Raw genomic sequence first — 27537 nt, 5'->3', positions numbered from 1 at the left:
GTCCATCCATTTCGCTGTCGAAGGGCCCTTAACTTTTGATTTGTGAAGCCCTTAACTTACTCTAAACTGTAAAATTTGTTGTTAATTGATAATTTAATGTTTATTATTACAAAAAAATTGTCTGTGACTTTGTGAAATTAGTTTCTAAAACTTCAGCTCCTATATTATGCTAGATAAGTGACCTCAATTATGATAAGTATTCGTCTGTCAAAGATCCAGAATTGTATTTAAATAATTTTATTATATAATACGTGCAATATGGGGCTTCTAGTATGGCCAGTGTTTTATTACAAGTATGTACTTTTACGATGTACAATTGTCATTGGGTTAAGTGGTTCCAATTGTGACAGTGCATATGAATGAGTTCTAACTACCGGGGTAATATCAGTCTAGTTCCTGTATGATTCTGTCAGATCTTTTCGTAGCCCATTATTGGCTGTCTGTTGGTGTACAGTGACAAACATATTAAAGATGCATGTTATGTCCTCTGGCATGATTTCCCATTTTCCCTTTTACAAAGTCGTGCAAATGCATTTTATCTCTGTTTAACTTTACATTTGAAGTGCAGTTTAGTGGAAATTCTACCGCTTCGTGTGTGAATGTAAAATTTAATGATTATAGCTTAAGGGATAAAAGTGGTTTATTGTTACTTTGCTCTGTAAACAAATAAGAATCAGACATGGAAAAATGTATCTGTTTTGCTTTTTTTGGGAGGGGGGGGGGTCTAATTTAATTATTAAACTTAAACAGAATTAAAATTGAAAGTTTTCGTTCAGTTTGATTCAAAATATGTCTAAAAATCCTAATTCAAATGCGAATAGATTTTGATTTTAATAGTTGAATCGTTACCATTTCAGTGTGTGATGGTATTTGGTTGACATTTTGGTGGTTCACCAGTAATGAGACTGAAATATGGAATAAATTATGAAAAATTCTCATTTTCTCCGCCCAAGTCATCACGCATGTGAACCATGAATAATTGGTGGAATAAGTACAATTTTTCATTTAGTTTACAAGAATAGTGAATCACCATGGTTACGAATGAACTCGTATTCATAAATGCTAATCTAAATGGATTTTCCTACAGCTGCTATCTGCTATATATGGAGGGTATTGATTAATATGTTTTGATCTTTTGTATGATTTGTGTAGAATGGATACTAATTTCAACTCAATACTTTTATATCAAAGCTGAAATAAAGACGCAAGCTCTGAGCAAATTAGCTTATGATCTCTTAATTCTCCTTATAAAAATTACATCTAGTTCTGCTGTTTCTGAGAAAAATAGAATGTCATCTCATCAGTAATCCAGTAATGTGTGTGTGTGTGTGTTTTTAAAGGTGGGGGGGGGGGGGGGTCTTAACTTGTAGATTTTTACCATGGCTAGTTTCCACATCTACATTCTTTTAAGCCTCAGAATTTCACCTTCCTCTAAACCAAACTCGCATTATTTTTTTCACATATTTTTATCAAGACCTGTAGGTAAATAGAAATTATAACTAACAAATATATTATACAAAAACTTTGCACTATTCCTTCACAGTAGTATTTATTATTATTTTATATTTGCAACCAAGGCAATTACATCGCCTCTATTACAACCATGTTTCGCCATTCTTGTCGGCCTGCAGCAAGGGAGCAGATGTTACCAGTAACTCCAGCTGACTTCGCATCCCTCTCAACTGCCTCCTTCCATCTTGTTGGGTGCCTTCCTCTCTTCCACCGGCAGTAGTACAGCAATATATTGTTGGGTGCCTTTCTCTCTAAAAGCTAGCTTGTTTTCAGTGTTGCCATGCAACATAAATGTTAATTTAAACTTAGGGACAAACTTATTTACGGTTTATTTCTAAAATCCATAAATTACACTTCTTTTTGACTTTTCGGTATACTATGCCCCGTTTTCAAATTTATCAAATATTTCCCAGGGAGACTTTTTCCTCACTACATTATTAATTGCCTCATATAACAGCCCAAAAGGTCATAGGTCAAATCAATCAATCTTCAAGACTGTTATTTTCATCATTAAAAGTTGTAACTAAAAATTATCTTCTAATTTAATATGCCAAATTTATTGAACAAAAAAATGGCCAATAATGTTCCTAAATGTGTCTGCAGATCATTTGAAACACTGTCTTGATGTAGTCTCTCTGTTGCCGAGTGAACTCAACAACAAACCACAAAACGGTGTCCCCTGGTAACAGAGGTCATGACCCAGTTACCACATAAATGTGTTCTGGAAACTGTGTGGATAAATAAATAATGCCTGTCAATTTGTAGAATTTGTTTCACAGAGGAAGTTTTTGCTCGGTCTTTCAGATTTGTGATATTAAATTTTTTTTTATTATTCTTGTTTTCAAAGGGAAGGTGAAGTCCATGATTTTAACACTTGAATATTTCAGAGATTTTATTTTTGGTTCAGTATCATTGTCTCCTTATGATGACTTTAGGGCAATTTAATTTAATAAATAATGGGCATTATACTACAACTTTTGTTGAATTCAAGTTTTAAGATATTGTTGATTTATTTAAAGAAAGCTTTGTAACTTAGGTGGTCATTAGCTGCTGGGATTAGAATTCAGTAGTGAGGTTGCCAAAATATTTTCAATAGCGGTAATTGGCCAAATTATTTTGAAAGGAAGTGAAAGAAAAATTACAGGGTATGATTTAAATATAATGACTTAGGTTTGCCTTTCCCACTGAGAGTATATTTGGTACTAAATGGTTTTGACAATTAGAACAACAATTCAACAGTATTATTAAACAACAGTCATTTGGTTTTCTGGTTGTTCCAGCTGAGAAAGTAGTGGGAATGTAGTTCAGAAATGGACAGCAATTTGCAGGGTGGAGAAACTCTTGATTCCATGATATGTGTGAAGCGATGGGGATATTATATTACATGGTAGATAGTGACACTGATAATTGTCTGTTATAAATACGGGAAATTATTTGATTATTCAAAATGGCAGAATATTTATGTAAATAATTATTGACCTACATGTATGTGATAATTCAAAATGGAGGATTTGGCCAAACTTTACACCCACTATTCTACGCCAACCTCAAGATGGTAGTGACAAGAAGCGTATTTTTGTCTTGAAACAAAGTATTTGACGTCTATTATCTATAAACGCTATCATATGAATTACATTGAGAAACCAATTTTGCTTTCTTTGATTAATAGGCTCTACCGCTATAGGCGATACATTGTAAAGTAAAATTGACCAATCATGTGTATTTTAACTAAATTCTCTCTTCTTTTATTCACGGTTCACAGACATCAACACAAAATCAGTAATCCATGTCCTGAATTGGCTTTTTGTGTGTGTACACACGTATGAATTTGTGAATTCCATAAACCTTTGTATGGCGTGGGGGTTATTTTTTGAAATGTGCTTGTTGCAAACGCTAAAAAATGATTAATCAATAAAAGCATTACTATAAGCTAAGACAACTTTCTGTTCTTATTCTGGTCCTCTTCTTGTGTTGAATCATGCATGTGATTACAGTTGATTGGCCAGTGTTACAATGTGAGCCAGTAATGAATGATTTCAATTCAAATTTTGCTTTTTTGCCAGATTTAATCCTCATAGTAACAACAAATAACAGTGGTGTTTGCTTTAATTTGACATGTCCAGTGTTAGAATTCTACAGCATGCATTTCTTGCTTATGACTGTTAGTCGTTCATTGTTAATTTTGTTAAATATTATTGCACGTAATCCCAAACACCTTATTGTTACCTGTAGCCCTGTCAATCCTTTCAATTTTCATAGTCAAAATCATAGGATTGTTATATCTGTCCTTGGTACTATCATTGTTGTCGTCTGTTACATAAACGTTTTTCTTTTTCTTGTGGTTACAGTTTTTATCCAACTTTGCTCAAACTTGAATGTTACATGTATGTTATACAGTTTGGGCTTATGGCCAATTGAACTTTTTCGTCTGTTATATGTTTATTTTCCAAGATATTTTTTTCTTTCTAATAGTTACGATATTTTTAGCTCCGCTGTCGACTTTGTCGAGCGGAGCTCATCATATGAGTGAGTGTCCGTTGATGTCAGTCGTCCATCGTCGTCCGTGTCAATGTTTTACTTTTTCGACTTCTTCTTGAAAACTACAAGCCTGAATGCTTTGATACTTGGTGTAGACCTCTCTTAGATTTGTTCATTTTGTAATGATATCTTTAATTCTCTAATTTTGGTGAATATTTTTGTCATTTTTGGTAAAAAGTGATATTTTCAACTTCTTGTTAAAAACCGCAAGTCCAATTGCTTTGATATTATATACATAGGTACTACAAGTGGATCTCTCTTAGATTTGTTCATTTCATGATGATATCTTCAATTCTCTAATTTTGGTGAATATTTTTGTCATTTTTGATAAAAAGTGATATTTTCAACTTCTTGTTGAAAACCGCAAGTCCAATTGATTTGATATTACATACATAGGTACTACATATGGACCTCTCTCAGATTTGTTCATTTTGTAATGATATCTTCAATTTTGGTAAATATTTTTGTCATTTTTGGTAAAAAGTGATATTTTCGACTTCTTGTTAAAAACCGCAAGTCTGATTGCTGTTATATTACATAAATAGGTATTACATGTGGACCTTGTTAATTTCGTGGTGATATCTTCAATTAGTTAATTTTAATGATTATTTTTGTCATTTTTGGTGAAAAGTGATATTTTTGAATTCTTGTTGAAAACAGCAAGGTCCGTTGCTTTGATACTATACATATTGTTCATTTTCTAATGATATCTTCAGTTCTTTAATTGAAATGTGCATTGCTAACAGCGGAGCTATCTCAGCCGATAGGCTGCTTGTTGTTTTGTGTAATAACATATGTATTTATTTTTGATTTCCAGAAGGGAAACACAGCACTCCATATTGCATCTTTGGCAGGACAGAAAGACATTGTAAAAGTACTAGTAGAACATGAAGCTAATGTTAACGTACAATCACAGGTAAGAATACTGTACAGCCTCTTGTCTTTTGCTGTTTTGTGTGGATGAAAATGAATTTACGAACAGAGTGCTGAACTGAGCATTTTTGGTATGTTACACAGAAGTGTTTACATTTGTTATTTGAATATTTGGTTACAGTCTATTTCAAGATGGTCTCCTTGTTGAGCACATTGCTTTAGGGAGATTCCTAAAACATGTTTACAACCTGCCCATTCCTTTTAAACAGTCATTACTTCTCCTGTGAATGGAGGTGATAAACAGCAACATATTTACAGTTAATAAGCAAACAGAATTTATTCTAAGGGATAAACAAAGATTTGTTTGCGTCTATTTTTTTTATTATTCTGGAAAAAATTTTTGTTGAGAAAAATATTCTCACACAAATCTCAAACAAGTCAATTATTACAGTACCATAGTAAAAGCAGATAATTATATTTAAAACATAAATAACTCCATGCCTGTTGTCACTCACAGTTGTCAAATTTGAAGCTATTTATAGCCCTAAATAGACTTGATTTCTTTGCAGTGTGTTGAACCAACCAGTGCCCATAGAGTGATCAACAACATAAACTTTGTCTCCAAACTCACTATATAATTCATTTATTCAGTCTGTCTTTCATATCTCGTCTACTTATTAATCAGTGAAATAGTGTTTTAGAAAATCACTATAATTCAATTCTGCATAATACAGTAGGCTCATTTGTACTCATCCACTTTGGTACGAGTTTAATATCCTGTTTGAAAATTGGTTTCATGTCAGGGGGCTCCACACCTCAACCTAGTTTAGTTGATTGTGTTCTTAGTTTCTACAGTGTATCTTACCTTGATTATCTGGTTTATATGTTCTGGACTAGATTTGAACAATATGAATAACGCCTACCCGGTATTTGGATTAGGATCAGGTCATTTTGGAGCACTGGACCAATGCTGAACCAGTGCTGGGCTCGTACTGGACCAATGCTGAACCAGTGCTGGGCTAGTACTGGACCAATGCTGAACCAGTGCTGGGCTAGTACTGGACCAATGCTGAACCAGTGCTGGGCTAGTGCTGGCCTAGTACTGGACCAATGCTGGGCTAGTGCTGGACCAGTACTGAACCAATCCTGGACCAATCCTGGACCAATGCTGAACCAGTGCTGGGCTAGTGCTGGGCTAGTGCTGGGCTAGTGCTGGGCTAGTGCTGGGCTAGTGCTGGGCTAGTGCGGGCCCAGTGCGGGCCCAGTGCTGGCCCAGTGCTGGCCCAGTGCTGGCCCAGTGCTGGACTAGTGCGGGCCCAGTGCGGGGCCAATGCTGGCCCAGTGCGGGGCCAATGTGGGGACAATATTGGACATTGTCGGAAACTATTATGGACCATTACTAAAAAATATGGCTGATCTCTATTTTAGATCAGTAACTTTGACTACAGCCATACTTAAACCTGTCAAAAACTATTGTGAACCATTTCTGCAATATTATATTGAATTTCCATTCCCGAGTAATAGCTAGGACAAAAAATTTACCAGGGTCAAAACAACTGAACCAATACTAGACACTGGAGTACAACTGTTAGGGCATGTACAGTTTAGTTATTTGCTGGGTTTTATTCTCACTTATTTTGCTGAAAACTAATGTGCTAAATTAAAGTCTAGTGATGAGAAAGAATTAACAACAGAATATATTATTTCCTTCACAAATTTAAAATCTAGTACATATCCATGCAACATCAAATTAAATCCAGTGATGCCATAGTTGACTCCTACCGTATTTGCTTTATTAGTAGTGCATACACTTTAAGATGCTCTTGTAATAGAGTAAATATGGTATACAAAAAACAATCAACAAAAATTGAAACTGCCGTAAGTGGCGTTCATGTTACTGGCACATGCGGAGAGTTGGGACTGAATTGGCATGTTCCGTAACAAGTACGTGAGCAGTCGTCACATGCCGAAAAAAACTTGATCTCTGCAAACATGAAGTATTAAAATTGTTGGCTTGTGCCGAGATCCTGTAATATAAACGTTGCTGTAAAGAACTGTTTATTGGTGATCTCTAGAAGTATGGAACAACCACCACCCCCTCCCTCTGGCACATAAGATCAACAGTACCACACATTGTAACCTGGCAACCTGAGTAACGGAAACTGTCTACTATTACCACATGTCAATAGTGATAACAGAAATATACTTCTTATCTGTAGAAAACATGTATATTTATTTGTGTATCCCTGTCTGCAGTTATATAACTTTAGTCAAAGAGTAATTTTATATGATGAAATCCTTCAGCTCACTGGTAGTAGTCTTTGAGATAATAAACAAATCTTGTTTTTAAATTAACCACTGTAATAGTTTTAGTGTTTGTTATCAGAAAACTTTACAGGAAATGGGTTTGTTTTACTAATGTGCTCAGCTAGCTGCATGACTGGAGATACTTTGAGAGGAATGAAATTCAGAGCTAAATGATGTAAATAAATGATGTTGCTCTTGAATACAGTTGTTTTGCATAACTTGACTATGCAAAAAAAACATCAGTCCCTAAAATTCCAGTTTATTCTGTAATTGATATTTTTTTCTTGACCGCGAAGTTGTACAGGGCAGTATGAGAAAAAACAGATTAATTTGACTGGAATTTAGTTTCACATTAATTTCTATTATTGATGAAAATTCTTTTTTTTTTTCTTTTCAGACTGGTTTTACACCACTCTACATGGCAGCACAAGAAAACCATGAATCCGTGGTTCGATTTTTGCTAGTGAATGGAGCAAATCAAAGCCTTGCCACCGAGGTGAGATTATACTTTGGGATACTTTGCTTCGCACTGACATCCTCTCACTTGAGTATATTTGTCTAGATTTTAAACAAATTTTAACTCCTGTGTAACTGTCAAATTGAACATTTTTCGATTCCATAATTTTCTATGCCAAAATCCTTTGCAATAATTTGGACATTTTTATGTTTTCTATAATTTTTTATGTATTTTCGAATTGTTTGGACATAAATTCCCCATTGGCTATAGGTCTTGGCATATTTTGTGATTTTGTACTTCAAAGAGTTAACAAACCAATACGAAAAACAGCTGATGATTTTGTAAATTGTGTTAGCTTTTGGAAAGTGTTGAGACTTAAGAAAGGGAATATGTAGATTTCACAGTGTACAAAAGAATATACAATGGTGTTCAGCCTAGTATTGAAAATTTAACTATATGCTTCATTACAAACCACATTTATTTATGCACTGTATTCCCTTTTCTGTCCCTCTTGCTTAAAAAAACATTGGTAGAACTTTGATAAAATATAAAATGATTAGCAGCTCAAAGGTCAAGGGTCAAATTACTAATAATTCCTGTTGGGACCATAACATGACTGATGTTTCCAAGCTGTTAGATATCTTGAACTTTGATCTTAAATGTCAAACAAAATTAGAAAAGTGTCCTATTTTTAAACAAAGTTGTGGTTTTGTAACATTTGTAACTTCTTATCCCACAAGATTTTGTGATTAAATTGAGGAAAATTATAACCTTTTAAGGAGGTCAGAGAAGTTGTGTAATAATAACGTAAGTTGTCAGAGGGACACCAACACCACCTCCCGCCCCAACCCCCACATAAGAGATTTGTAGTTCTTGAACATTTTGGCAGTAATCTTCCTGTTTACAACTGACCTATAATTGTATCCATACACCATGTTCCTTATTAAATAAAATAGTCTAAGCTGTAAGCATTATTTGTAGGATTTTAAAATGTTATTTATTTTTTATTTACTAGGATGGGTTTACTCCATTGGCGGTTGCTTTGCAACAAGGACACGACAAAGTGGTGGCACTATTATTAGAAAACGACCGTGCCGGCAAAGTAAGACTTCCGGCTTTGCACATAGCGGCAAGAAAAGATGACACTAAGGCGGCTGCCTTATTACTTCAAAATGACCACAATCCTGATGTCACTTCTAAGGTAAACACATTTTCAGAAAGTTATCATTTCTCATCCTTCCTTCCAGTGTGGCCCATATTCATACGCACTAAAACCCTTCCTTTCCCACACATTCTATTCCCATTGATGAAAGATGGCATGGTGTACATGTATGAGACAATCTAAAGACATCTTTCATTTCATCCATTAGAATATTACTACTAAGTTCTTGTATCTAAGTTACTTTTGTGAAATGTACTCCGTACTCTTAAAACTAGTCCACACTTTTAGGAACCATATTGGGGGGAATGTATTGACACCAATTCCGTGATTGTGAACTTCCACCATATTTTCCTGTCCTACTGCTAGGATCATTATGCCTTAGTACTCAATACCAACATATTATTGTTTTCAGAGTGGCTTCACACCATTGCATATTGCAGCACACTATGGACATACCAATGTAGCTACGCTGCTATTACAAAGAGGAGCTGCTGTTGATTTTTCAGCTCGGGTAAGGTTTTTTTTTCTATTGGAAAGTAATATTAGCACATCAATAAGCAGATTATTTGTTTCATATTGAGCAAATTATTAAAAATCATTCAGAGATTGTTATGTAGTCAATGATTGCAAATCATTTCCTGATATGTTCTTTGCTTTTTGCCCCAGATAATGATTTCAGATCATTTTAAGATGATTGGATCTCGGCTTAATTGAATAATGATACACAATGATTTCAATTTTCTCCTTAGAATGGAATTACCCCATTGCACGTTTCTTGTAAGTGGGGTCGTGTCAATATGGTAACATTATTACTGGATAGAGGAGCCAAAATCGACAGCAGAACAAGGGTAAGCCTTCATTCTTTATTTCGAGTTGATTTGAATTAATTCTAATTAATATGATCAGTATTAGGAAACCTTTACAGAGAACAAGATGCCACAAATGAGACAATTTTAATTGCCCCTTTCACATTTGAGAAACTTATTAGGATGCCGCTATCTCCATTGTACAGCTTGCCATACTTTCCTTCTGATTTCAGCTTTATAATTTTTAATTTAGAAACTTTATTTTGTGTGTTAAAGCTTGAGAAAAAAGTTTAAACATTTTTATTGAGTAGTTTAAGCATGCTTTTCATTTGATTTTTACCTTAATTGCTGCTTTTATATTAAATTTGTTTTTTTTGTTTACCTGTTTAGTTTCCTGTCTATTTGCCTATTATTGCCTGCAAATTTATTTTCTCCTGTCATCCAAATTTTAAAAACCATGGCAGTTTTTATGGTGATATATATATATATTTTTGTATTGCTTCCTAAGTGATTTCTTATGCTCTGCAGCCTATTCTCCCTATTTCTTCTGTGGAATCATCTAACCATTCAAAGAAATAGTTGGAATGTCCCATTGTGCAAGGGGATATAGGGTGAATAGGTTAATATTGCATGTGCTACCATTTTACATACTCTAACATGCATTTCTACACATTTCCCATAGAATCCATTGGAACTGGTGACAAAAGTGAGTTTTGTTGAGTTACTGAGCCTCTTTAATACGTGACTGGGTGCTCAAAATCAGCATTTCACTCCTCTTCATCTACTGTATACTGCCCTCACTGGCAATGCTTGCACATTTGTCGGCCATGATGGATTTGACTACTTGCATATTAAAAAAAATATTAACCTGTATTAGGAACTGATTTTGAATTTTGTGGGGAATAGAACTTCAGTAAATGCTAGTCTACTAATCCACCATGGCTTGTATGAATGCGATTCTCCATGATTTTATCATGGAAGTGACAACAGAAATCTTGGAAGTTATAGAATGTAGCTACCTTGAAATCAGCAAAGGTGTGAGATATATTTAATCATGACAAGAATGGGAACTTAGATTATACACCATGCTGATTATTTTTGGAATTTTTCACCAAGTTAGGTGGTAATGCTCACTTGCATGAGGTATACATGAATCCTATTTGTTGATATTGGAGAGAAGTGAAATATGAGTACCTAGGTGTATGTAAAATGAACCCTTACTTCGCTTAATGTCTACATTTCCCTATACATCACTAACTTATTTTGTTTTGGACTAAATTTAAATGAGTTTGCTGGAAGGAGCAGATAATTTGACTCGTTTATATTTCATTATCATTTGTTGTTGCCAGCTGTGAGATCTTTTACTCACTCATTCTTGCTCAGTTTTTTTTCGGCATTTTTGGCACATTAATAAAATGGAAAATATAAGTAGGAAATCCTAGATATCCAATTTTGACCCCTATTTTTTTAAAATATTTTTTATGAGAATGAAGTGTAAATTGTTGAGCTTAGTAAGGGATGTCCAAGTAGGATTGCATCAAAACTACTTCACTAACATATTTTACTCAAAAAATATGTTGTAGTGAATTAATAATAAATTGATGTCATTCCTATTTATTTATTTTGATCTTTTTTTTCTTGCTTATAACAAATCTTTACCAACAAATATTTGGTGGGGAAACGTTATGTGAAGCGAGCTGAAGATCGTAGCTTCATTATTAATATATTCTGTTTTGTGTTGTGTTGTTATTTGTAAGTTGTAATTTTATGTCTGTGAAAAAAGTCAGTTCTGTCAAAATAACTTATTTGTTGTATAAGGCAATTTTTTGGGTATTTTCTGATTTCAAACTATTTTGGGTTTTTGGTGTCTAGATTTCTTGTCTCGCTTAATAACATAATACATTTTGCTCTATGTACAAAATTAAATACAACAACTTTTTTCATCAACTTTAAATTATAGAAAAAAGTGTTTCAAAGTAGTATTCTACATGTATCAGAATTGATGCACTCTTTCTCTTTCCATGGAAATAATTTTCTGACTGCTGCATGCTTCTATCATTGCATAGACTCACAGTACCATAGTTTCACACATATTAGAAAAATAAATTCTAATGTGGTTGCCTAGAGACCATCTGATGTGTTTGCTTAGAGACCATCATGAATTTCAGAACGATGTCAATGCTTGTTTTTCTTTTTTTTACTGAAAAAGTATCTGCTCTCTGCTCCTTGCAAAATACGTATTAACATTTAGTCCTCAAAACCACTAGAAAAATGGGTAAAACAATTTACTATGCTCACTAATGTAGATGTAGTTGTAACATTTCCCACACAAATTGCTATACTTTTATTTTGGATGTTGTTTCTGAAAGTTTTAATTGGAACACAAAGCTACTGAAATCTGGAATTTCTGTCTGAAAAGAAAGAAAAAATTTTGTTGGAAATGTTGAGGTTCTTTGTTTTTAGGTGGTGGTGGGTATTTTTGGCTGATTTCAATGAAAATTAATTTTGTGTTTGAACTTTACCAACAGGATGGACTGACACCTCTTCACTGCGCTGCAAGGAGTGGTCATGACCAGTGTGTTGATTTGCTACTGGAGAGAGGAGCACCTATTTTGGCCAAAACTAAGAATGGTCTTGCACCTTTACACATGGCAGCACAAGGAGACCATGTAGATAGTGCACGTTTATTACTCTATCACAAAGCACCTGTTGATGATGTCACCGTGGTAAGTTCTAAAAAATGTGCTGATGCATTGTTAAGATTTTCCCATTGAATTTATTAAAATTTCCATGATGTAGTTGAACTTTGTTTTCACTTTCATCAAAGCCGGTGATTGCATGTTGAGTCCCTGGGGTTTTTCTATGAGCGCCACTAAGCGCCACTAAGTGGGGGAGATAAGATGTGGAGTTTTTGATAATTATAAGTTAAAATGGAGCTTCCTATGCCTTCCTTGGGGCCAAAATTACTATCAGACAGGTCACAGTTGAAGACTGTTCCCACATCAGAATTTAATGGTTGCCAGAGGATCTGCTCCCCAGGGTAAGGGGGCGCATGGCCATTGCATGAGTCCTGTGCCCTCGTACCCTTGTTAAAAAAAGTCCTATTTTGTGGATTATGTTCATTAACTTGTCAATTCATTTGACGTGCAATTGGACGATATTGAGATTTATCAAGTTAGCCACAGTTTGTATCATTTCTATATTTTCTTGCAGGATTACCTGACTTCATTGCATGTAGCTGCTCACTGTGGTCATCATAAAGTAGCTAAATTGCTGTTGGATCGTAAGGCTAACCCTGATTCCCGTGCTCTCAATGGTTTCACCCCACTTCATGTTGCCTGCAAAAAGAATCGCATCAAAGTCATAGAACTATTATTAAAGTATGGTGCATCAATCCACACTGTTACCGAGGTAAGTAATCATAAATACTTTATTTAAGTTGGAATTAATTTTTGCTGAAAAGACATTTTGACTGTTTTGTATGAAATTTATTTTCACTAATTTTTGACAATTGAATGTAAAATGTAGGAAAAACAGTATGCACATGTATTTGCTGGATTTTATTTTCACTGAATCATTCCTTCAGCGAAAATAGCAAAAATGAATCCAAGTGAAAATAAAGTATTTTACAGTAGCCATTATCCTTGAATTGATGGTATGATTACAACCCCTACAATGTCAGTTTTGTACTGACTTGAAATCAATTACTGATAAATCAAATTTCCATTTCATTTTATCGCATTGTTCTTTTTATAGTCTGGTTTAACACCATTACACGTAGCTGCATTTATGGGTCATGTACAGATTGTATTATTGCTGTTACAACATGGAGCATCACCTGACACAGCTAATGTGGTAAGTTGTATAATTCACTACTCTCTCCCAGTCTTAAACCACTACCTTCTAGTTCACTCTTTTAGTCTTTTTTGCTATTTTATCTGGCCAGATGACTACCTCTTCCGCCATACAGAGCCCGACCCCCACCCACCACTGTCATCTATTTCCCCTGTACACTGCATTTTTTCTAACCAACTGCCTATAGTCCACGCCACACCATGTTTATTCTGTCTTGTGTTTCCCTATTGTCTTTCTACGTACTATCCATGGTGTGGAGAGTTCGCTCCGCTCCGGTCTGTCCGTTCCGGTCTGTCCGCTCCGGTCTGTCCGCTCCGGTCTGTCCGCTCCGGTCTGTCCGCTCCGGTCTGTCCGCTCCGGTCTGTCCGCTCCGGTCTGTCCGCTCCGGTCAGTCCACTCCGGTCAGTCCACTCCGGTCAGTCCACTCCGGTCAGTCCACTCCGGTCAGTCCACTCCGGTCAGTCCACTCCGGTCAGTCCACTCCGGTCAGTCCGTTCTGGTCAATCCGTTCTGGTCAAGAGTGAAGAATGGAATGTTAATTTATTTTTTGTTGGAGCTTACCTCTAATTTTGTTTTTACAGCGTGGTGAAACAGCCTTACATCTTGCCGCAAGAGCCAATCAAATTGATATCATTCGTATCTTATTACGCAATGGTGCCCAGGTAGATGCAAGAGCACGCGAGAACCAGACTCCACTGCATATTGCTTCCCGTCTGGGTAACGTGGAAATTGTCTTATTACTGTTGCAACACGGCGCATCACCTGATGCACAAACAAAGGATATGTACACAGCCCTGCATATTGCGGCCAAAGAAGGACAAGAAGATGTAGCATCTGTCCTACTAGAACACGGTGCATCGCTATCCACAACTACCAAGGTGAGTTAGAATATCTGTGCATTCATGATTATCAAATAAAGCCCTGATTTTATTGGTTATTTTGTATTTTTGAATACTGCAGCAAAATTACTTTTCTAGTATAGTAAGTAAATACGTATTGGTATATGACATGTGTACAAATAGCTGTGAAATTAATTTAGGTTCCAGATGCTGTTTATATTTGCATATCATAAACATCGCTACATTTTACTCTTTGGTACCATAAATGTCATCATGAAGCAATTATCAGAAATTTTTTTTTTTTTTCACGAATAACAGAAGGGGTTCACTCCTCTGCATGTGGCGGCGAAGTATGGAAGTCTAGAAGTCGCAGCTTTGCTCCTCAGAAAGTTTGCCTCTCCTGATGCAGCTGGAAGGGTATGTTACTGTGATACTTGGCGCGAATTCAAATGTTGGAAAAAAAGGCAAATTATTAGAAATTTTTAGGTCCGTTGTCATCATAGATTTCTCACTTCAATGATATTTACATCTTGACTTTTACAGAATGGTTTGACACCATTGCACGTTGCTGCCCATTATGACAATGTCAATGTTGCTATGCTGTTATTAGAACAAGGTGCTTCACCACACGCTGCAGCCAAGGTAATTTGTTATCTAGATCTTTTTTCTTCCTCCGACAACCAGAGTGAAAACCAATGCACGGCATAATATTTATTTACCAAAAAGGACTGCAAAAAGTTTGTCATGTTTGGCCTCTATTTCATCAGAACAGCCATAATGACATTATTCACATGATAGGTTTAATTTTACCAACTGTTTTCAACTTTTATTTTACTCTCAGAATGGATTTACTCCACTACACATCGCTGCCAAGAAGAACCAGATGGAGATTGCCACCACATTACTGGAATTTGGAGCCGAAGCAAATGCAACGACTAAACATGGAATTAGTCCAGTCCACTTAGCGGCCCAGGAAGGACACACAGACATGCTAACATTGTTACTGGCCCGTGGTGCTAAGCCAGACATTCCTGCTAAGGTAAATTGTCACTGCTTTTAGCATCCAGTCAATTGTTTTCAACAATTTTTATCAAAAAGATTCGGAGATAAAAATTATGGCGTTCAGTGAGTTAAGCTTTTAATAATACCGTAATAGGTTTTTCATTTTTGTGAAGTTATTATAGGACACACATCCTGGTACTTTGCCTGACCCCTAAAGGTCACTCATCCTGGTACTTTGCCTGACCCCTAAAGGTCACTCATCCTGGTACTTTGCATGACCCCTAAGGTTACTCTCTGGTTCTTTAATGGGGGGGGGCATATATTTACTATCAGAATTTCTTAATTATTTAACAATTTATCATATCCAAACTTTTGAGAATTAATGTTGAAAGATACTACCCCCAGAATTACCAGGATGCCTGACTGTTAGGGGTCACCATGGGTTATGTGAACCAAATTTTCTGCAAATGTATCCGTGCATTGGAAAATGTTTTCTTATTTCATCAGATATTTTCATATAGTTAATGCTTTCTCCTGAAATTCACAGAATGGTTTAACTCCATTGCATCTTGCGGCTCAAGAAGATAGAGTTAACTGTGCAGCCATATTGTTGAAGAACGATGCTGTCATCGATGCACAGACTAAAGCTGGATATACTCCTTTACATGTTGCTTGTCACTATGGCAACATTAAGGTGGCAACCTATTTATTGCAGCAAGAAGCAAAGGTTAATGAAAAGACTAAGGTGAGAAAAAATAATACCAATCCAAAGTTCAATTTTCTCTTGTTTGTCAGAATATTTATTTCAAGAGTTGCAATGTGTTTATAGTTGATCAATAAAGCTGTATTTTGGATAGGCTCATTTAGGTCATTTTCCTTTGTGCATTTATCACTTGTCTTTGACACTTGTCTTATAATGTTTCAAAACAAGTTTTTAAAAATAAAAATTAAATTTGTATATTAATGTTATTGTTTCGTAGGCTGGCCTGACTCCACTCCATCAAGCTGCCCAGCAAGGTCATGTTGCCCTGATTAATCTGTTACTACAGTACGGTGCTGACCCCAATGAAGTCGCCAATAACGGATACACAGCATTGGCCATGGCTAAGCGTCTTGGCTACATCTCTGTTGTAAATACTCTGATAACCGTGACAACAGTTACTACGGTAACTACACAGGTAAGTCTATGTCTGGAATTTTTCTACACCAGAAAATGGAATTATCGCAAGAATTACCGCAAATGCATACCAGTCAATCAATCAATCCCCATACTGCCTTCCAGCATACTTTGTGATATTTTCATAGTATTCATAAAACTAAGATGTACAATTTAATACACATTTATTAGATAACTTATGTTAAATCTTGTTCATGGTAGTGGTGATATGGTGGTGAGCAGATCACAAATTCCCACTCTATACAATGGAATGAATTCATCTCATTGCTTTGTATTCTTATCTTTGTACAGACTGATAAAGAAGAAAAACTCAAAGTCTTGGTTCCAGAAACCATGCAAGAAACATTCATATCAGACTCTGAAGATGAAGGTAAGTGTAGTAGAGTTGGATTTTTGGGAATATTTGTGTTTTTAAAAATGTTAGAAAAGGTAAAGACCCGAATTAACCACAAAGTATAGGGAATATTTAGTATTAATGGAGTTAGCTTGTAGCATGCCATTGCAGCACATAGACTCTACTCTAATCTTATCAAATCTACTGCTTGTTATGTGTTCTTCACTTTGCCTGCCCTATTGTTTACGTTCGTACCATGTGCTTGATTGGTTGCAGCATTCTGCACAATTACAATTCATACTTTTTCTTTTCTAATGTGTATTTTTCAATAATTAATTTATTCCAGCACGTACATTTTGATAATTTTATTAAATGTTTTGTTCAGTTGATCAGAGTAACTCTGGCTTATTTGGTGCTGTTTAAATCTAGTTTAACAAACGTACACAATTATGAGTACTTAATTTCACTGACCTTTAATTTCACCATTTGGTGTTTATAGTCTATTTTACTGGGTTCATAAACAGTTTCTATTGTTATTTTACATAGTTATGTGATTTTTATTTAGTGGATTTAACAGCAAAATTATAACCCAGTGAAAAATAGATTTATGGTATCCTCAAATTCTCGCTGTACAGTGGCCATCATGTGCTACTCGTACATCAAATACTGTATTATTACTACATCTTCTTTGAGCTTTCTTTTCCTGATGTATGTTTCGAAAGTTTGTTTCAGTTTTGGTCACATCAGTCTTCAATAAGCCAGTGTCACTTTTTATTAACATTCACTTATTTTAACTATGTGGTTAATGTTTGTAATATTGCTTTCTTGTTAATGCTTGCTGTATGTCCTGCACTGTATGTTGTCTTGTACATAGGTATGGATTCCATTATTTACCTTCCACAGTCACCTCTGTGGCTTCCTTCATATGCTGGACTTGATAAAACCTATAATAATACCACCATGAACACATTTACGTTTCGTAAGTCTGTGTCATTTTAAAGCTGTCGCTACAGCTGTTGTGTTTTGTAGATGGTTTCATCACTTGAACGTCATCATTATTTTGTTAATGTATAATGTTTGCAAATTTTCCATTTTGTTTGCAGTATGTTATTTTACTCTCTTTACTAGGGAGTCTAGTAATTTGGATTCCCTAGATAACTAGAAGTTTTCTGTTAAAACTGTTACAACACTCAATAAATATTGCTGGCTAAATGCAAATGTAAAATTTTCACCAGTGATAAAATCTTGCAATTATTGAGACGAATGTTAAGTTATATACCACCAATTCATAATAATCATTTGAACAATAAATTCAACTTTTGTCACTTTTAACAAAATAAAAAATGCATATTTCTTCTAATTGTTTCCGAAACTGTTAATCACTTACTGATAATCCAGAATTTGAAATGAAATTATAAAAAATAAGTATGAGCAAAATGACATTTGATAGGTTAACAGAATGTTCAGTGGCTTTGGTTGATTTATGCTGTTAACTGCTAATGGATTGGAAAGAGTTCTTTCAGGCCCCCTCACCCCTAACCTGAACCCTAACACTTCAGCCCCCTCAATGTAATTCAATATGCCCCTCCAAATGATTAAGTGACCTAAAGAGGGGTATATATAATTGAAACAGAGGAGGGGTACTTGAGGGTTAGGATTTGATTTACAGGTGAGCGGAGCCCTAAGGAACTCTTACGTCATAGGGATACTGCACTAGCTTTACTAATAGGTGGCTTAAGGTAACAGCAGCTAAGCCAATGAAATGCAATGCTCATGTAGTATTCACTCCATGTGGCAAATATTTAGAAGTACTAACCCAACATGATGCTATTTTATTAAATGGATTCGCCCCTGGTGCAATACTAATGAGTCTACATTAAGTACAATGTGTGGTTTTCTGAACATGAAAGACTCAGTCATGCATTGCCTTTTCCATCTAAACCCAGTGGTAGTAGCCTCAGTGTCTTAAAATTACATTCCCACTTTGCAAATTTACATCACTCTCACAAGCTAAAAATATCAAATAATATATTGTTGGAAGTTATCCTGCTCTCACTTTCCACACATTTCATTTGGAAGGTACTGGAGGTTCTTATCCTGTTGACTGTCTCCAAGGACAAACAAAGCCTTCTAACTTGGTGTTTATTTTTACAAATCTACTTCAATTTAGAAGACCAATTTTTTCATTACTGATTCATTATCCCAACATTTGATTATATATTGGTCAAAGGAGGGTATTTTACAAATTTGCAAATAGTGAATGCAACTTTAATACGGTAATCCCTCATCTGCACAGAATAATCCTTCAGGGGCATATTGAAAGATGAAAATCATGTTGTAAATTTTTAGGTGAAGATACTATGACTGGTGACATGCCTACCTTAACAGTGGACGAAATGAAAAACATGGCTGATGACTCCATGCCTGTTTTACAGTCAATGACCATAGAGGAAGTATGGATGAAAAGTGATCAGGTAAAACTTCTCAAAAAGATTCTTGAATATTTGATAGTGTATGATGTCATTTCTTTTTTACTGGTTGAGATTTATGTGACATACAGAAGACATGAAAGCAAACATTCATTCACAGGAACAACAATTTGATTATGTAGATGTTTGTTGCCTAGAAGATAGCAAACCCCCCAAAAAAGTTATTTTATTTATGGAGATCTACTGATGAAAACAAGAGTTATGTGTGAACACCTTCTGTTCACACACAGGATAGATTTTCTATTAAAATGTATGTATTTTAGGAAAGGTGTCTTCTTGGGACTATCAAGATAGTAAAGGACAGAAACAAAATCAAGTTTCACATTCTGACACAGCATTCTGCCATCAGACTGGTTAATACTGCTTCTATGCTACAAATCTTAACATATTTGTTTTCATTTTCAGAGTCGTCTTACCAACTATGCTTACCCACCGTATGCAGGAGGTGAATCACCAAGTTCTTCAGCAAGAGGTTCCATGCCAGGTTATTACAGATCTGCTGCATACACCTCGTACTCCTCCAAGACTGGAAGTGTAGAACCAGAAGTTTTGAAAGCTGATAGGGCTGTGCAGCAGTCGGCTGCACCTGGCATGGCTGAGACTGATATGGTAACAAAGACGACTGAAGTTACCATCATAACGACCTGGAGGACCGTCATCCGTAATAAAGATGGTGAAATAATGAGGAAACCTGATGGGAATGTCGCACATGTTGGTGATCCGTTCCAGGATGAAGATGGGAAAGAAGTTGCCGGTAAGGTGTATGGACCAGATGGTAAACCAATGGAATACACCATATATCTGCAAATGATTAAAGTTCATCGCATTATGATCCGAGATAATGATGGCCATCCAAAGAAGACTCCAGATGGGCGACCGATGTATGCTGGTGATCCAGTTGTTGATGAAGAAGGACGTGTAATTGAAGGGATGGTTTATGGTCTTGAAGGCGAGTCTGTCACATATGAAGATTACTTATCCACAGCTGCTGAAACTAGGGAACCAGTACTTGGAGATGATGGTGAGGAATTGAAAACCGCTGATGGTCGTCCAATTCGACCTGGAGATCCAGTTATTGATGAGGACGGTAAAGTGGTCAAGGATTTGGTCTATGGTCTGGATGGCAAACCAGTACAGTACACTATGTTTTATACAACAGTCATCGTCACACGTCAGATCATAAGAGGTCCTGATGGTCTGCCAATGTATACAGCCGATGGAAGACCGATTGTTGCTGGTGATCCGGTTGTTGACGAAGATGGTGTGGTACGACAAGATATGGTCTATAACTTAGAAGGTAAACCTGTACCTGTATACGAATACTATATAACTACAATTACAAGGTCGGTAATCAAAGGTCCCGATGGAGAACCACTGAAAACCGCTGATGGTCGTAACGTACATCCAGGTGATCCTGTCGTTGATGAAGACGGCAAGCTGGTGAAAGGTATGGTGTACAATCGTGACGGCAAACCAGTCAAATATACTGAATACTTTATTACTATTACTGTTACAAGAAAAATAATTCTCGGACCCGATGGTAAGCCGCTGAAAACCGCAGACGGAAGACCAATGTATCCTGGTGATCCAGTTGTTGAAAAAGATGGTACTGTTGTACAAGGAATGGTGTATGGGGAGGACGGAAAGCCACTTCCTTATGAAGAGTTCTACTCCACTAATGCCAATGCAATATTAAGAACCCCTGTGATTGGCCAAGACGGGGAGCCAATGATCACTAAAGATGGTAGAGTTATGTACGCTGGTGATCCAGTCGTGGATGATAACGGTAAAGTTTTGCATGGACTTGTGTATGGCTATGACGGTAGACCAGTTCCTTATAGCGAGTTCTACACGCACTCTACTCGAACTACAACAACTACAACGACTACCACAAGTACAGTAACAAGAGTATCCGTGAAAGATAAAGACGGTTATCCGATGAAAACTCCAAAAGGTCAATTTATTTATGCCGGTGACCCCTACATGGATGAAGATGGGACTTATATTCCTGGGATGGTCTACGGCCACTACGGCCAACCGGTGACGTACAGCACCTTTTACTCTGAAACCACAACCACCAAAATCTCTGTCGAACCTGTAATCGGGCCCGATGGAAAACCAATGAGACGACCTGATGGTAAAATCATCTATGTCGGTGATGCTGTTGTTAATGAAAAGGGTCAGGTAATACCAGGAATGATTTACGGACCAGACGGTAAACCAGTTCCGTTTGTACAAGATAATGTTGCACCCATATCCATTCCAGTACATGCTGGGTAAGTTGATATTGCATCGTTGTTATTTTTATTTTCAAAACGTGTAAATTGTATACAAGTGTGATGACGATGATTATACAACAACACCTTAGAAATAAATGAGCATCAAAATCTCATTGAGAGCAAGTGAAAGAGCCATCAATGTAACCATTGTATTTGACCAGTAGAGCGTGTATCGTCTTGGATGAATGATGTTTAATTTGCCTGAAATAAAAAATTCACTTATGTAAATGAGAGGCATGTCTATTATCAAACTGTCATATTATAGTGTACAACAAATTACAACGTAGTTTATTAGAGATATGATTCTCATGACGTAAATATGGCGTATTATAAATATGACATACTTTGTTTATTTGGTGAGACCAGTTTATAACATAACCGAAGATTTTCATGAACACAAAAAACATACAAAATAGTCATTTTTATTGCAATATAGCGATTAATTATTAAAATATTACTTATGTTGGCCATAAAAAAAATGTCTAATTTACCTAGTTAAGTGCATTGGCTACTTGTAGAGGTATATACCTTGCGAATCTAGTAAAACGTAACAAAGTAATTGTATGTATTTTCGTACGGATTTTCACTATTTATCTTGAAATTAAGAACAAATAAAATATTGTACTTGAATAATTCTCACTGTGATTTTTTTCCCTCGACAGATTCCTTATCAGTTTTATGGTAGATGCTCGTGGTGGAGCCATGCGTGGTTGCCGTCTTCCTGGGCTTCGTATTATCGTTCCACCAGGGAAGGCGACCGGGCCAACTCGCATCACCTGCCGCATGATAAAGAGAATGAAACTAGTTAACCCACCCCCATTGATGGAAGGTGAAGCCCTCGCCAGTCGTGTACTGGAAGTTGGACCTTCTGGTGCTCAATTCCTCGGGTAAGTTGAACAGGGGTTCGTCTGTTATAACATTGTTAGAAAAAAATATATATAACCCATTCCCTGATTGGCTAATAAGAGTAATGATATCTGTAATCCATATGTGTGGCAATCTGAAATTGATGAATTGATCTGCCAATTGGAAACACTGTTACTGAAATTGATGAATTCATCTGCCATTTGGAAACACTGTTACATTCTTTCTACCAAGATGTTGTACATTATTGTCCTGTTGTATGTGGTAAGTGTTAGAGCATAGAAAGCTGTGTTGTGGATCTTCCTTGGTTTTTTGTTACCTTTGATGTCTACTAGGTGGAAGTCTGTGAAGAGACAGCATGTTGTGTTTCGTATCCATGCATGTTGTAATGGGATCATTGATTGTCTTTCTCTATTAACATAACAATGTTCATTTCAAAATATATCCATTTTTCGGTTTCATTAATTCTTTTCTGCAATAAATTTCCTTACAATGTTTCCAAATTCCTTCATTATAAATTACTGTCCATTCTTCCACTGTGGTTCTGTGATCCCCACAAAGTAATTGTTTTCTGTAGTGTTTACTTTTACCTATCCCTTTCGTTAGTCCTTGTGTGGTTCTATTACCCCTATAAATAAATAAATCATCTGATGCTCTATGGCCTTATCATTGGTATGAAGTAAAAGATTTGCCAGTACTTTCACAAAATGAATTACCATGACCACTACACTGAACCTATCATACTACTGTTCTCCACGCTCAGGTTTTGTCACTTCCACTATTTAATGACTACCGGTATGTTCCTGGTATTGTGGTCCTGTCACCCCATACAAAATGAATGAATCTGTCTCCCTCATTGGTGTTGTCACCCCACTGTCCCATATACTGTGGTGCTGTCGTCCCACTGATTCTTTGTTTTATTACCCCCACAGTTTAATGAATAAGTCCCTGATAATGTGGTCTTGTCTCTTTCTTATAAAATGAATGAATCTGTCACCCCACTGTACTTCACACTGAGGTGCTGTCACCCCCTCCTCCACAAGTCAATGATTCTGTTCTCTACATTGGCGATGTCTTCCCACTCCTTCACACTGAGGTGCTGTCACCCCCTCCCCCACAAGTCAATAATTCTGTCTCCTACATTGGTGATGTCTTCCCACTCCTTCACACTGAGGTACTGTCCCCCCCCCCCCACACACACACACAAGTCAATAAGTCTGCCCTCTATACTGGTGATGTCTTCACACAGGTGCTGTCACAATTTAATGATATTGATATTGTTTTTTTCACTTCCCTATACCCAATGAATGAATCTGATGTCACCCCCACAATTTAATCCTGTACTGGTAGTTTTTGTTATCCCACACAAAAGTAATAAATCTGTTTCCTACTCTGTGGTGCTTGTTGAATTCTTGAATTTTTCGCCATTGCTGTCTCCAGTGATTCGTTTTATTTGCAGTCTTTGTTACCATGGCTATTATTGTGAGCCACATCATTATTAACCATCTAACTATAACTATCCTTTATCAACAATGAATGCTCTTTAAATCATGGTAACCATGGTAATGATATACTATCTTTCTGAATGTATGTACCAGATTAAATTTAACTTTTTGAGTTGCCTGTGATAAATGAATGCATCGTCTTGTTTCATCTCTTGTTTCTCTTTAACATTTACAATTAATTCATCCTTCATCCTGTCTATCAATCCGCGAACTTGACTGCCAATAGGGGTTTAGGCAACAAAGTCTACTACCACCCTCCCCTCAATGAGGGGGAGGCACTTGTGAGCCGTATTGTTGAACTCGGCCCAGCACAAGAAAAATTCTTGGGGTATGTAGTGTCAACAATTCGTATCTACAGTTGTTACATTTACCACTTTGATAGTGCTTTTTTCCTCCTTACCTTCTTAAAGTAGTGTTTTAACTCTCCTGCACGTTTGGGTAGTCCTGTCATGTGGTGTGTACGCAATTGTTGTTGATTTTCAGTTCATTATTCGAGACAGTGTTTATGATGTTTATTAAATCGTTACAGTCGTTGTGCCACTCTGTGTTTGATACAAGTCACATGCAGTGTATACACAATGCATGGAACATGTATTGATTGTTCATTTAAAATAAAACGCATATTGCACCTCGACTGAAGTGACGTTGACTTTCAATGTTATGTGTTGCATGTCATGCATGTTTATAGTTGTTTTGCTTCAACGCTTTCACCCCTATCTGTGAATGGTTTGACCTATATTATTACTGGCCCATTCCAGTGGCAGTTGTGAAACTGTTGGTTTTGTATTTCATTTTGTGATTTTTAAAATACCTTAAGTTTTTATGTTTATTTTTTTGTATGGGTGAATTTAAACATTGTATAAAATTTGGAGGTTAGCATCATTGGTTTATTCTAGTTTTAAAAATTGGTTTATTCTAGTTTTATGTCTGAACATAGTTTTATTCTAGTTTAAATGAAAATTGATTTATGTACATGTTCCAGTCAGTGTATAATAAACATCTCAGCTGTGCATGTTTTGACCCCTCCACTTGTCAACATTGACCTTTGACCTCAATTTTCATCCCCGTTAACCCTCTACCTCAAATTTCATCTCTGTTCACCTTTGACCTCAAATTTCATCTCCGTTCACCTTTGACCTCAAATTTCATCTGTTCACCTTTGACCTCAAATTTCATCTCCGTTCACCCTTGACTACAACCTTCATCAACATTCCTAAGTAGTCATTCAGGTATCTTTATTATATCAATATTTGAATAAAAAAACAGAAATTATTATAAATTCTGGCAGGGAAATAAAAAGATTTGAAAAATTTAGTTATTTTCATCTCCAAATATCTGGCCAGACAGGTTTGATAAATAAAATTGATAAATCAGAAATTACAGAAATTTATTAAAACACAAATCCCACATTGGTGTGTGTTCTTCCAACTTAGCACTTCTAAAAATGCCTTTGTTTACTAAATAAATTATGGTTCTGTTTGATATTTATGTTTTTTATCATAAAAAATTCCAGTTTTTATAACTATTTTTATTTATTTTTTTAAATTCTATACGCTTTCAGTCCTGTGATTATCGAGATACCACATTTTGGTTCGCTGCGTGAAAAAGAGAGAGAAATTGTTGTATTACGTAGTGACAACGGCGAATCATGGAAAGAACACACATTGGAATCTTCAGATGAGTTAGTACATGAAACGCTTAATGGTACACTTGACGGAGAAGGTAAGCGCTTTGAATGCTTGAGGAAGCTTTCAACGTTAAAGAGAGCTTTCCATGCTTGAGGGAGCTTTCCATGCTTGAGGGAGCTTTCCATGCTTGAGAGAGCTTTCAACGCTAGAAGGAACTTTCCACACTAGAGACTTGTTTAAGACCATCTTGTGTAATCTCGATAGAACATCAAATCTCAAACCATTCATTTTTGTTAATTATCAATTGCATTGTTTTCGTTTATATATTGTAAGAGACAAATATGTCCATGCAAAACTATTTTCTATTTCCACTGGAATTTTAACTAAAATATTCCTTGATTTTTAAAAAATTATTGCTGTCATGTTTCAGATCTGTCACTAATTTTCCAGACGACTGAGTTAAACATTCTGTTGCCATAATGCTAGTTATTTCTGTGCAAAACATTAACAACGTCTGTATTTTGAACTCTTAGTCTCTCATCATGCCATGAGCAAGAATGATTACAGTAGTCCTTCTCTGAACATGCTATGTTTTCTTGCAGTGTCTTATATGACCATATTCATTAAACCAATATTGCCTTTCCAGATTTGGCATATATATATAATTTAATCATTGCCTAGTCTATAGTCCAGCAATTGTAATCACATTTTTATTGATTTCCAGAAATTGAATCATTGGAAGATTTAGTTGAAAAACGAATTTGTAGAATAGTTACCCGAGATTTCCCACAATACTTTGCTATTATCTCACGAGTACGTCAAGAAACGAATACAATTGGACCATCAGGGGGAATGTTAAGTTCAACAGTTGTTCCACAAGTACAAGCAGTGTTCCCTGAAGGTACTCTAACTAAGAAAATCAAAGTTGGTCTCCAGGTAAGTAAATCACATGTTACATACTAGCCAGTCACATGGTACACACTAGCCAGTCACATGGTACAAACTAGCCAGTCACATGGTACAAACTAACCAGTCACATGGTGCACACTAGTCAGTCACATGGTGCACACTAGTCAGTCACATGGTACATACTAGCCAGTCACATGGTACACACTAGCCAGTCACATGGTACAAACTAGCCAGTCACATGGTACAAACTAGCCAGTCACATGGTACACACTAGCCAGTCACATGGTACATACTAGCCAGTCACATGGTACATACTAGCCAGTCACATGGTACATACTAGCCAGTCACATGGTACACACTAGCCAGTCACATGGTACACACTAGCCAGTCACAGGGTACACACTAGCCAGTCACAGGGTACACACTAGCCAGTCACAGGGTACACACTAGCCAGTCACAGGGTACACACTAGCCAGTCACAGGGTACACACTAGCCAGTCACAGGGTACACACTGGCCAGTCACAGGGTACACACTGGCCAGTCACAGGGTACACACTGGCCAGTCACATGGTGCACACTGGCCAGTCACATGGTGCACACTGGCCAGTCACATGGTGCACACTGGCCAGTCACATGGTGCACACTGGCCAGTCACATGGTGCACACTGGCCAGTCACATGGTGCACACTGGCCAGTCACATGGTGCACACTGGCCAGTCACATGAGAGATGTGAGCACGATGCATAACTTCTAATGGTGTCTTCAATATTCTCATTTATAGGCCCAACCAATTCCAGTAGACATCATCAAGAAAGTCCTTGGTAACCGTGTAATGGTGAGTCCCATAGTGACAATAGAACCCAGGAGAAGGAAATTCCATAAAGCTATTACAGTAACAATTCCTGTTCCATCAGCAACGACGCAAGGTGTTATGAATGGTTATGGTGGTGATACGCCAACTCTTAGACTTTTGTGCAGTATTACAGGTGAGCAATTAAAA

The 27537-nt window shown here is 36.5% G+C and overlaps 1 protein-coding gene across 1 annotated transcript in view; it reads left to right on the top strand.

Moving 5' to 3' along the window:
* LOC100372108 (uncharacterized) overlaps positions 1-27537 on the top strand; it is a 122622-nt gene that overhangs the window by 40583 nt on the left and 54502 nt on the right. Inside the window, exons 5-26 of the mRNA XM_085493793.1 lie at positions 4868-4966; positions 7628-7726; positions 8703-8888; positions 9262-9360; positions 9599-9697; positions 12184-12381; positions 12869-13066; positions 13412-13510; positions 14092-14388; positions 14668-14766; positions 14893-14991; positions 15191-15388; positions 15899-16096; positions 16332-16529; positions 16820-16898; positions 19212-19336; positions 19757-21627; positions 22293-22517; positions 24226-24327; positions 25561-25721; positions 26352-26563; positions 27319-27523. Of these exons, the coding sequence (XP_085349919.1) occupies positions 4868-4966; positions 7628-7726; positions 8703-8888; positions 9262-9360; positions 9599-9697; positions 12184-12381; positions 12869-13066; positions 13412-13510; positions 14092-14388; positions 14668-14766; positions 14893-14991; positions 15191-15388; positions 15899-16096; positions 16332-16529; positions 16820-16898; positions 19212-19336; positions 19757-21627; positions 22293-22517; positions 24226-24327; positions 25561-25721; positions 26352-26563; positions 27319-27523 (5146 nt within the window). The remainder of the gene's footprint in view (positions 1-4867; positions 4967-7627; positions 7727-8702; positions 8889-9261; positions 9361-9598; positions 9698-12183; positions 12382-12868; positions 13067-13411; positions 13511-14091; positions 14389-14667; positions 14767-14892; positions 14992-15190; positions 15389-15898; positions 16097-16331; positions 16530-16819; positions 16899-19211; positions 19337-19756; positions 21628-22292; positions 22518-24225; positions 24328-25560; positions 25722-26351; positions 26564-27318; positions 27524-27537) is intronic.

This window comes from Saccoglossus kowalevskii, chromosome 19 (genome assembly GCF_978046115.1).
Source record: "Saccoglossus kowalevskii chromosome 19, keSacKowa6.1, whole genome shotgun sequence".
NCBI lineage: Eukaryota > Metazoa > Hemichordata > Enteropneusta > Harrimaniidae > Saccoglossus > Saccoglossus kowalevskii.
Note: the sequence above shows the minus strand (reverse complement) of the source record. Positions and strands in the feature narration are given on the sequence as shown.